The 12,065-nt window shown below is 37.5% G+C and overlaps 1 protein-coding gene across 1 annotated transcript in view; it reads left to right on the top strand.

Moving 5' to 3' along the window:
- The first annotated feature begins 1,213 nt into the window (after positions 1–1,213).
- Rerg (RAS like estrogen regulated growth inhibitor) overlaps positions 1,214–12,065 on the top strand; it is a 109,945-nt gene continuing 99,093 nt past the window's right edge. The window contains exons 1-2 of the mRNA XM_076852700.1: positions 1,214–1,294; positions 4,708–4,880. Of these exons, the coding sequence (XP_076708815.1) occupies positions 4,820–4,880 (61 nt within the window). The 5' untranslated portion in view covers positions 1,214–1,294; positions 4,708–4,819. The remainder of the gene's footprint in view (positions 1,295–4,707; positions 4,881–12,065) is intronic.

Here is a 12,065-nt window from a genome sequence, read left to right as displayed (position 1 = left end):
CTACTTCTAGCACACATCCAGCCACTTAATTCAACCTGGTTCCCAGCTTGGGGCTGCAGTGATTTTTCCAGGCAGAACCAACTTTGGAAACTGCCTCCATAGTTACCTCCCTTTCATCATTGACATTCTTTAGATTGTTCAATTAGCCTTGGGCCCCTGTCTGCTCATATCGCAGTAGTTTTCTGGAAGCCACCTGGTACCTTGGTAAGAATGCCCACATTTGGAATGATAAAAACAAACAAAACAAAATGACAATAACAACAAAGACCGGTAACATAGGTGTTTCTTGCTCCTTTGCTTACAAATTTCATCATCTTTGGGAAATTATTTAACCTCTCTGAAGCTGAGTCCCCCTTCTCATCTGTGAAGAGCTAGCAACTACAATACTAGTGCTTACCTCAAGGGAGGCTGTAAATATTAAATGAGTTGAAGAATGCAAAAACAGGTCTAGGATAGCATATTACTTTTTTGTTAGGTTTTCAGCATGGTGGGGTATGACTCCAAGACAAATCTTATAACACTGGTGTTGTGTGGATGGTGGAAAGCTTTGGAACTTTCTTAGATATAGAAATATGAATTTATCTTTGAATTCAGCATTTATGTCTTTCCAAGCATCTCTCAGCTTCCAATCCAGCCTGGATTTTCTTCCAGTCATTTACTAGCCTTCGACTATTTTTTTTTTTTCCTTTTCTTTTTCTTTTTTTTAATCTTCTCCTTTAGTTTTCACTCTGATATTATGGGGATAAGTAAGTATATTTCCAAGGAATATTGTGAAAATCATTTGAAGAAAAAAGGAATAGAAAACACCACGTAGTGACGCTTTCATACGCAAGGTTTTAATTCAGGAAAGTCGGTCTGCCAGAGCCTGGAGGCCTGGAACTGAGCAAAGGAGAGAAGCCAGCCTTGGGTGCAGTACTTTAAAGGCGGCATCTCAGGCTGTCAAGCTCGGGAGGCAGCAGTGCGGGAGGAGCCAGCCCCAGGCTCCAGCAGGGGGCGCCAAAGCGCCTCACTGCAGCATCCTGGCCGTGGAGCGCAGCGGCCTCAGCCGGGCAGTGCTCGCGTCCTGCCGCAGTCTCTCCGCCGCTAGTCCCAGCAAGCTCTAGGCAGGCGACCCCCGCTGCCTGGCCACCCACACTTGCTACTGTTGCTTCTTCCACCCGGGATCGCAGCTTGGCAAGTCCGAAACGCAGCCTGCAGCCTGGGCGGGTCAGCGCGGGAGGGCCTCGCGGTCTTAGGGGACCGACTACGAACTTGCAAAGGACCGCCGCTCTCCCGGCCTGGAGAGTGTGAACAGGTGAGTGTCACGCACGTGTCTAGGATGCTCATTCGGACGATTCCCTGCAGACCCGTTTTAAGTCCTGAGCCCTCGGCCTCTGGGTCAGTTCTCCTAGTCACTGGGTCTTTGTAGGGTGTCTTTGGAGTTCGCTAAGAGATGGGAACGCCAGCACCCAGGCTTGACAGCACTCTCTGAGCTGAGACTGGGAATGTCCTTTTGATATAAGTGACATTTTTACTCTCTAGTTTGAAAGCCAGTGACCTTCAGTCCACAAGGAGCTTGTCTATGGGTGCAGGATACCTGTTGATTTCAGAGTAACGCCATAGCCAAGGGGCTTGCACAATTATCCTTGTTGCTGTGGGTGCTGCGTGGTGATAAGATAAGGGAAAATTCCTAGTAATGGAACCAGGAAAACTTGATTTCAAAACCAGAGAAGGATTGGCTCAAAGAGAGGAGAATCTCATTCCCACGACCGGACTAGGTTCTTTGCTCCCTTTAAACAGCTGCACTTAGTTAGAAAAATGATTATAAAGATGCTCCCCCCTTCTCTCCCCCCACGCCCCTGAAGAGGAAGTAGAAAGCATGAACCTTGGTAAGTATAGTCTTAGGAATCGTTTACAAGGAATGAAACCTTTTCATAAATAAATAAATAAGGTTCTAGTGACTAATGTCATAGGTCTAAATAGAGTCTGAGCACCTCCAGAGTAGCTGCTTTTGTTTATATATGCTCAATGTAAGTGTGGAATGGATCAATGAATGCATTAGTAATAATACAGAATTTGGAGCTAGGTTTTGCTTTATATTCTCTAAATTTTCTGTTAATTCGTGTTTGTGGGGGACTACACCTTTAATTTGAATATTTAGGACTTTACCTTTAGGACTGATAAGAATTGTAAGTTTTGTCCCTGCTAAAGCACTACCTACCCACATAAGAAGTGAAGGGCAACTTCTAGCCATAGTCAGAATATTTCTGTACAACATTAGAAAAAAAAACAAACTGTTTTCTTAGATCCATGTTATGGAAGGCCTCAAATTATGAGCTTTTGAACATGAGAATCTTGGCAGCAGATTCTTTATTAAAACAATTTATACATTTATCTTTGTTTTCTATCTTGTCAAATGTAACTTTTCATATTTTCATGAGAGAAATAAAATGAACAATCTATGTCAGTTTTGTGTCTTCCTTTAAAGTGATTTTTTTTTGTTCTAACTATACATAAGGTTGATAATAACCAGCTGTAGCTTTATTTGGTTATAAATGGAAAAAAATAACCCACATAATTTTTCTTTCATATGTGAAAGTCCTATGCCTCTGAGGCCATTTGGGAGTTACTGAAGTATGTGACATTAAAAAAAAAAAACTTGGTTGATGGGATTTATGAAGCATTAATCAAATGGACAATTATGTGTCTCTTATATACTTGAGAATAAGCCATTTTTGTGTGGAATAGTCAATTATTTTTATGCAAGTTTTTGGCACTTGTATGTTTCAAAGAAATGCTAACCAGAAACTATTCTCACCTAGAGTTTTTATAGTTAATATTTCTTAATATATTCTGCTTCTGTGATGAAGCACTGAACCTGAAACACAGAGGCCTTTTCTTAATGAATACATGTAAAATGACGAATAAAGAAATCCTTTTATCTTTAGCCAAAAGTATGGGACTGGACAAATTGCAGATGTTTAAGCTTTTGGGTTTTGTACTATTAATGATTACTAAGATTTTTTCATTTGAAAATGAAGTAAACAATAGCTAATGTTAATAGCTTCACTCAGAGAAAGCTCTGGCACTTTGGAAATCAGCAAATACAAAAATTGTTAGGTACAACTTGATGGCTTCAGTGAATAATGTAAAAACAAATATGTTTATGTTGTTTCTTTGTGGAAATAGTTTTTCAGAAGGATTTTTCACTTTTTCTCTCTCTTCAGTTCTTTTTAAAACTTGTAGATGAATAAATGCTGGAAGGAGAAGTTAACACATTTATATTTGTTTCAAGGGTACAATTATAGACTGGAAAATGGGTACATTGTGGACTGTTATGACTAAGTTTAACACAGACAAACTTGAAGTTTAGTATTTGTGTTGAAATCATTGGTTGCAGAAGTTCTGAGTGGGGAAGTTTGCAATACATGTAAAAGATGTGAGCCCTACTGTGAGTGACTGGGCTATTGTACAACTGTGGCATGCAGATAATGGAGAGCAAACCTCTCAGAGAACTTTGCTCTGTCAGTTTCTCAGGTCCCATGTCAAGTAGTGAATACAGTGGAGGCCACAGTGGAGTGATTGAACAGCCAGAGCCACAGGGGAATAGTACATATGGTGAAAGGGGAAGGTGAAAGTCAAAACATTATAAACAAGAAATATCCCATGCTGGAGATCCCACAAAGAGCTGGATAAACATGCTGGAAAGTAGAAGCCTGGAATGGGGCAAAGCATTCTAACAGATGCTAGGCTACTTGAAGAGTTCCAAGGAAAAGAAAAAAAATAGACTTGTTTTGAGCTACTTCATAGACAAAAGTAAGGACATGTGAGAAGAAGTGATAGAAAGCAGATTGGAGGTCGGTAGAAGAAAGATAGTTCTAATTGAAATGGAACAGTTTTTAGATGTAATGAACCCACCTTCCATTGCTGAAAGTAGTAAATCAGGCACAGGATGATTATCTGGACATGCAGACTCTTGCAGTGACTAAAAGATCCCTTTGGCTGTCCTCCCAAGGATCTTTCCAAGTTTACATGTCCTTGGTGGTAAGAACCTAGATGTATTCCAAAGCACCAACCTATATAAAATGTGCTTACACTCTATACAATGTCACATGCCAAGTGTTAGGACAATATTAGAACTAATTTGTTAAGGGTGCCACAAAAAAGAATTTGGAGCATGGTATTTATCTTTTCTCTCTTTCTCTCTCTCTCTCTTTCTTTCTTTCTTCTTTTTGTACTTTTTATTGACTTCATAAACATATATTTCTTATACAACTTGACCATGTGATCTAATGTAAACTGAGATAAAATTTAACCCTGAAATGGAAAATTGAATTGTGTGGCAATGAAGTTGATCATTTATTCATAGAATAAATGTTACTCAAACCAAAGGGAAATAAAGAGCTCCCAGATGACTCCATCTGTGTGCTGGATACTTACAGATGGATGACAAACACACATATTCAGTACTTCAAGTGTTTGACTGCCAAGAAACAATGATATTGAGTATGTAAATGCACCTGTTGGATCAAATGGATTCAAATTCAATCCACCATTAACTAGTTGAGCAGCTTATAAGTCGATTACTATGGCACTCTCATGGGATGGGGATGAAGATAAATTTAGAAAATGTTGGTAAAGTGAATGTGACTGGCATAGAGTAGATATTTAATAAATATTAATTCGTTTTCCAGTCACTTATGAATTTTCAAATCTCTTTTGTCTAAGGACTGTGAATTCTTCCAAGACTTACAATGATACAGTGAATCCAGAGACTGGGACCAAAAACATTTGCTCAGCTCTTTAGTTTTAACAACAGTAAGGTCTACCATCACCCATCATGGCTAAAAGTGCAGAGGTCAAGCTGGCAGTATTTGGGAGAGCAGGAGTGGGCAAGTCAGGTAAGACTCTTGTTGTGGTTGTTGTATGTATATGTGTTTGGGCGTGCGCATGTGTGTATTTGCTACTGCTTCTTATGATTGGACAAGTGGGTGGTAGGCATTTCTCATATTCTCACTGGCTGTTCTTTTATATGAATTTCTTTTTCTTTATCTGTAATTCTTATGTTGTGTAAATGACTGTATGTATGTACCGTTTTTCTTAATAATAAAGTAGTTTTGCTGATAATATATAAAGAAATGGATATATCATAGTTCTTGGTATTCCGAGAGAGGATATTAAATGAACTCCAAAAAAATCAGATTGTGGAAATTGAAAAATACATTTGCTCTTTACTCTCTGTGAGAGCCTAAGGGGTCAGTTTTCTATCTCATTCATTTTGATATTCTCAGAAAACAGTGTAATGTCAAGGATGTGTTCAGTACTTAATAACTGGTGTTGAATGAATATATATTTATGAGAAACAAAATTACATTATGGTCCAACACTTTTAAGCTAGAGGAGGACGCTGAGACAACCATTGCCAATGCTCTGGGATGAATTTTAATTAGTAAATTTTGGCTTGCATTAATAATTCAAAGGCTTTTTTATTCCCCGCCAGAGAAAAGGTTTCCATACCTTTAAGATTACGGGTGAAATGTTGGAATCAAGAAATGTAACTGATATTCAATTTGTACACAATGTTTTAAATTTTATAATAAAAATATACTAACAGAAATGTTGCTAAAATATCAGGAAAACATGGCTTCTCAGAGACCGACTTGGTCTCTTATTGGAGGAAGGAGCCATATTTGACTTTGCACACAGAGTTTCTGGATCTCAGGAAAGGACTCAAACAGGGATCTAGTGAGTACATGTTTGTAGAGGGAAACCCATTTGGAAATAAACTGGTAATCCATGCAGCAGGTAATCCACATGATCTCAAGTACACACACACACATAAGCATATTTCAATTCCATGACTGAATTCTCTTTCCTGACTTACTCTCTAGTTATTTTCAGCAGTCATCTTCCCTATTATAACTCTTATTCTCAATTTTTCTTTTAATTTTCTCATGAGCTTTTGCTTCCACCATGCTTTTCTTCTACTTGCTATTTGCTTTCGCCCTTGGCAGAATCCGAGCTAGGAAAATAGTTGGTGAGGCTAAGAAACTGCCAGCATTCACAAGATTGAAGATAGTTAAACCCCTTCCTCTTAATCTCCACGTTTCCTAATGGTGTGAGAACCTGGCTTCTGTAGCTGTCAGAAGGATCTGGAGAATGGAGGCAAAGGGACAGGAACATGGGACAGGCCTGTGCTGCCAACTACAGCTTGTCTAAGTCCTTGTGAATGAAGGGCTGGGCCCCGGGCTGGCCATGTATTATTTCTTCATTCCACACATATCATAAACAGTAAGGGAAAGGGATTTTTTTAAAAGCCTCATATCACCTATTAAAATAAACTCCACATGGTTTAAAAATATAAATCAGCTGGAAGAACCACTTGATTCTGTGTATACCCATTCCTTTCCCATCTTCCCCATCAGGAAGCACGTGCTACCTCCCTCTATTAAGGCTGATCCATCAAGCCTGAAGTATGACCCCAGCTTTTCTGTCGTTCCATGAATTGTTTCAATTATTCCTGTCATTCTCTCCTAACCTGTTTCCCCTGAGCATGACTCTGTCCACTGTGCCATCTTTGTCTTTTTCTCAAGTGAACTTTTTCCCATCTCCAATTCATTATTTAAAACATAGCAATCTTGAAAAAGTCACCACTGGTCAATACTCAACAAAACTGATGAACGTTTTCTAGTCTGATCTATTTAGTCTTTCTACCGTATAATACAACCACTCTTCTCTCCCTTCCCAAACTCCAAGGCTGCCTGCTTCTTGGCTTTCTGCTCCCTCTCTTTGCCCCTAACAGCTGCCTTCATGGGTTGTTCTTCATCTGCCTTTAGGAAACTGGGTCTTTGCATGCATCCTCTTGTCTTCTTAGTCCATGAGCTATCTCTCTGGATGATTCCTCACAACCATAGCCAAAAATAACACCTGCACCCAGAAGACAACTTCTGCTGATTAGTTTTATTTGATGTAAAATGCTGAGGTTTAAATTGCTCGCCAAGTCCTTTATCAGCTCGAAAATTGTGATTCTTAGTAAACGAACCTTGACCACCTTTTATACATTCACCATTTTCATTTGGGTGAAAATGACAATAATAGACTTCGTACCTTCAACAATTGCCTTTTTTGTCTGCCACCTGTAGAGACCTTGTTTCCATATTTCAACATCAGGCTGTTTGCTTGAGACCTGTCACCACACCTCACATTTGAAAAGTACCACCAGTTTGACTCGCACATGGGAGAAAACTTTTCCTATAGTTCAGTGCCAACAACCTCAGACTATTTCATACCTATCAATTTTGAAAATAGATGGTAGCAGTACTGAATTCATGTTTATTTTTATTTATTTGTAATATGGCTCTATCTTGTCTCTGCCTAGTTATTGTCCCACACTGTCACTTTTCTACTGTAAAGGCTAACTATATCAGTCTCATAAGTAATGTTTGCATTTTTAAGTCTGCAAGAAATTATTCCTGTTGCAATGTACTGCAACTCCTTAGTTACTCATCTCCCTCCCAAGATTGGCCATGATCTTCCCCTGGGCCCTCACAATTTAATTTCTCCCCAAATGGTGTAGGAAGCATCCCTAAGAGAGCGAGCTTGAGATCTTGGGCTGGTAGAAACTGAGCATCTCTGATTTGACTTGGATCTGTGAGAATTGTTTCTAAGGCTTCAAGTCTTACTTGTCCCCCTCCTCTTTTCTCCATACTAAGTTCCAAATTGGTATTTGGGGATTATAAGACCATATTGTCCATTTGCTAATTAATAGTTAGTTGAATAACTGCCATCAATAACATGAGCTCTAGAATCACATGGTATTTGACTCACAGTTTTATGCTTTATTAACTGTCTGAATTTGGCAACTTGTGGCAAGTTACTTCTCAATTTCTTCAGTTATAAAAAGTATATAGTAGTGCCTATGTCAGTTATTAGGATCAAATGAATTCCATACAAGTGTTTTGGCACATAGCAAATGCTCAACTACTAACTTGTATTAGTATAATGTTTCCAAGTATGCTTATTTTAATTTAGAAGTTCTCTGATTAACAAGTATAATCAAAGATATATTCAAGTGGGCATTTTGGTTTTCACAAAAGAAAGTTTATAAGATAAAAAAAAAACAACTTTATCTTTACTTAGCATACCATCAATGTGCTTGCATGCGCACACACACACATACATTTTTCTCTCTTTCTTGAATTCAAAGTCTGGTTAATGTCAATTACAGCTTGGCCACTGATGATTATAATGATCCTTTTTTTGTGGCTTATGTTCAATCTTGGAAAAATAGCCAGAAATATGTTAGTGTCATCAATAAATTAACACCCTTAAATTGGAAAGTGCTTCTGGTATGTATTAGCTGACTTCCTAAGCCATGTGATAGATGGGCCCTCTCTGTTTAAAACAGAATTTAACATTAAGCAGAACTTTTTGGTTGACAGGTTGACCACAGAAGTGTCAGCAGAGGCAAAATTTACTAAGGTGCTAACCATTAAGGAGGACTGATAAAACATGTGAGGGGTGTGCATGTGTATAATATGTGTGTGGCAGTATTTATATGGTCTACTGTAAATGTTCGGTTCTTCCTTCTGTCTAGTTTCACCTTGCAGTTCCATCTTCAAGTGAGCTTGCTGGCTGAGAGGCAGTATAGTGAGCACTGTGGGGGTGCTGCATAGTGTAGGACAGGGTTTTCATCTTCTTCTACCCCACAGGGTAAACACTGACCTTCACTGACTGAGGGCAAAGCTCTGATAATGTGGCATGCAGGCTTACTTATGTGCATCAGCCTGTATTTTGACAGGCTCCAAGTAATTAAAGCGATAAGAGTTGCCAATAAACCTGGAATGCACACATTTTTTTTTTTATTTAAGTGCTTCCTGTATTCATACTATTCAAGTTTGTAGTAAGTGTAGGAAGGCCTGATAGAAAAAAACAACTGAAATTTTAAATTTAGTTTCACAGTTGACATTCTCATTTTAGAATTGAAATTTCGTGTGCCATTGCAAAAATATGTTTCTTGAAAGGGCTAGTCTCAAAGTTAATTGAGTAATGCTATCCTCTAATTCAAAAACTAATTGATGCACTCACCCATGAAAGCTCAAGTTCATACACTCAGATTGTTGGACTATAAATTGGGTGCCCAATAAAACAAACTTGTGATATATTTTTCCCTTGGCATGAAGAGAAATAGTTTAATTTTTCCTCAATTTTTTGGACCATTTTCTTGTTCTTGCCTGCTGTTCCCCTCACTCTCAATTATATAAAAAAATTAAGTTTTTTTCAATTTATTTTCAAATAAGACAGCCTTAATTCTGATTTTAAATGTGAATTTCCCAATAAGTACCAAAAAACCTGTTATAATATATGTGTACCTCATGACAGATATATTTATGAGATCGCATATATATTAAATCAAACCCAGAAATATCAATAGTATTTTGCGAAGTCAGGTTTCTTATATAATAATTTTTTATGTTTTAAAACTTAAGTAGTTCTACCCCAGTTCTTTCCCCTCCTTTAGACTTTATGGTGCAGTACAATGCTTCTTAATTAGTGCTTTCAAAGTATTTATAGTAGAAGAGAAGGATCCAGAGAGCTTTGGGGATGTCCACGTCTCATAATCATGTGATTATTTTGTGAATTTTATTATTTATGTAAAACATATGCAAAATTTAATATTAATCCATAATATTGTTTGAATATAAAAGCAATTGCTTCCTGCCCAGTGAATAAAATGAATTCTTTATGTGTGCTCAAGATGGAGACCAGAACACTGATGAGCACCCTAGACCTGTTTTGGCCTCTCCAGGTCCCAATCATCTTGTCAAGTTTGAGGACATTATTTTCTAAGATTATATAATCTCTTTTTCTTTATCATCAATCATGGCTTTTGAAGTTTTCGTTTTTGACAAATAATTATTGTGTTCATCATCAAATGATCAGAACAGGCTAATTAACATATCCATAACCTTAAATATTTGTCATTTCTTTATGATTAGGACATGTGAAATCTTCCTTGAGATATCCTGAGATCTGTAATACATTAACTTATTAATAGGTCAACAATAAATCGATTAAAGTCACCAGGATGTGCCATAGCTTGTCAGAACTTATTCCTCCTGTTTGAGACTTCCTATCCTTTGACCAAAGTCTCCCCTTACCCCATCCACTCCCATCCCCCACTCTGGTAAACATCATTCTACTGTCTACTTCTATGAATTTGGCTTTTGTAGATTCCTCATATAAGTGAGATCATATGGTATTTGTCTCTGTGCCTGGCTTATTTCCTTAGTTAAAGTCTGCTAGTTCATCTGTATTGTTGCAAATCACAAAATTTCCTGTTTTTCATAAAGCTGAGTAGCATTCTGGTATGTGTGTGTGGGTGTGTATGAGTGTATGTGTGCATGTGTGTGTGCACACATGCATGTTTTCTTTATTTTCCCAGTGATAGCCACTTTGGTTATGTCCTGGTATAGATGTAAGATTATATAATCTTAATGGTAATTTTTAAAAAATGTTAGTCAAGTGTCCTAGCCCCTGGAAATGTGTGTGTGTGTGTGTGTGTGTGTGTGTGTGCGCGCGCCCGTGCATGCGAAGAAGTTTTCCCTAGTTGGTTTTCTAAATTGAAGGATTGCCAGAAATAAGGTCCATTGATTCCTTGTGAAGTTGTTGGTTACAGGAATAGTTAGTTTTTAAAGGATCAGAGCAAAGGAGGGCAACTATGCTTGGGATGTTTTGCTGAGACTAGAAAAAAAATTGTCTTTTTGTTGTCATAAAATAAGGCAATATGGTTACTTTGGTTTCCTAAAATTTATCTTTCTTTACCTGCACATGGAAAAACCAAGAAGAAGCAAATGGCCTAGATGAGATAATTGCTATTTGTTTTGTCCACCCCAAGGGCAATAAAATGGCATTTTCAAATTGCAGATGCCTATAGATAGTGTTAAAGACAGACCTCTAAGTATTTTATCCATTATTGTGGATCTTTCTTGCATGTCCAGCAAGAAAAACAGAGATGAAGAATTGAGGTTAAGAGGATTGGGAAAAGAAAAGAGATGAAATTAAATTAAAATTAGTTGTTAATTGGTGACATGTTAAATATTTTTAGATTGTCAATAATCAATTTTCAGTTAAAGCTTTTCTGTTAAGAATTGTCACAGCTGGCTGAGGGTATAGTATGATGGTAGAGTACTTTGTATTTGCATGTGTGAGACCTTGGGTTCAATCCCCAGCCCTGGGGGAAAAAGAAGCACTATCTTAATTGAAAATAAATAAATACATACATACTTTAAAAATGTCCTGATGGGGCTTGGGGATGTGGTTCAGTGGTAGAGCACCGGCTGGACATGTACACGGGCTTGAGTTCACTCCCCAGCCCTGCAAACAAATGAACAAACAAAAATGTTATGATGGGGGGAAGGGTGGGAGGCTGGTACGAAAAGGAAAAATTAAAAACAAATAAAAAGAAAAATATGTGAGAGAAATAATACTAGAGAACAAAATGAAACAAAGCAAAAAATGCTTTTTCAAAGTCAAAAGGATATATTTCTATCTCTGCTTTTTCAGTTTTAATATATTATTAAAATTTGATGGTCATTTATTTGTATTTGATGACTAATTTATTCATTAAAACATTATTTCTGTAGTTAAATATCCTGCATCTATTGATTCCATTTTGTGTGTTTGTTTTTATTTTTTTATTTTCAGTTATACATGACAGTAGAATATACATACATAGAGTATAACTTATTCTATTTAGGTTCCCACTCTTGTGATTGTACATGATGTGGAGTGCCCTGGTCATGTATACAAACACAAGGCTAGGAAAGTTATGACCAATTAATTCTACTGTCTCTCCTATTCCTTTCCCGCTCCCTTTCCTTTGTTTCCATTTGTCTAATCTAATGGACTTCTATTCTTCCCCTCCCTACTCTCCCTTGTTGTAGGTTAGCATCCACGAATCAGAGAGAACATTCAGCCTTTGGCTTTTTGGGATTGGCTTATTTCACTTAGCATGATATTCTCCAGTATCATCCATTCACTGGCAAATGCCATAATTTCATTTTTTTCTTTATGGCTGAATAATA

Source organism: Callospermophilus lateralis, chromosome 4 (genome assembly GCF_048772815.1).
Source record: "Callospermophilus lateralis isolate mCalLat2 chromosome 4, mCalLat2.hap1, whole genome shotgun sequence".
NCBI lineage: Eukaryota > Metazoa > Chordata > Mammalia > Rodentia > Sciuridae > Callospermophilus > Callospermophilus lateralis.
The sequence above is the reverse complement of the archived record's forward strand: the minus strand, read 5'-3'. Positions and strand labels throughout refer to the sequence as shown.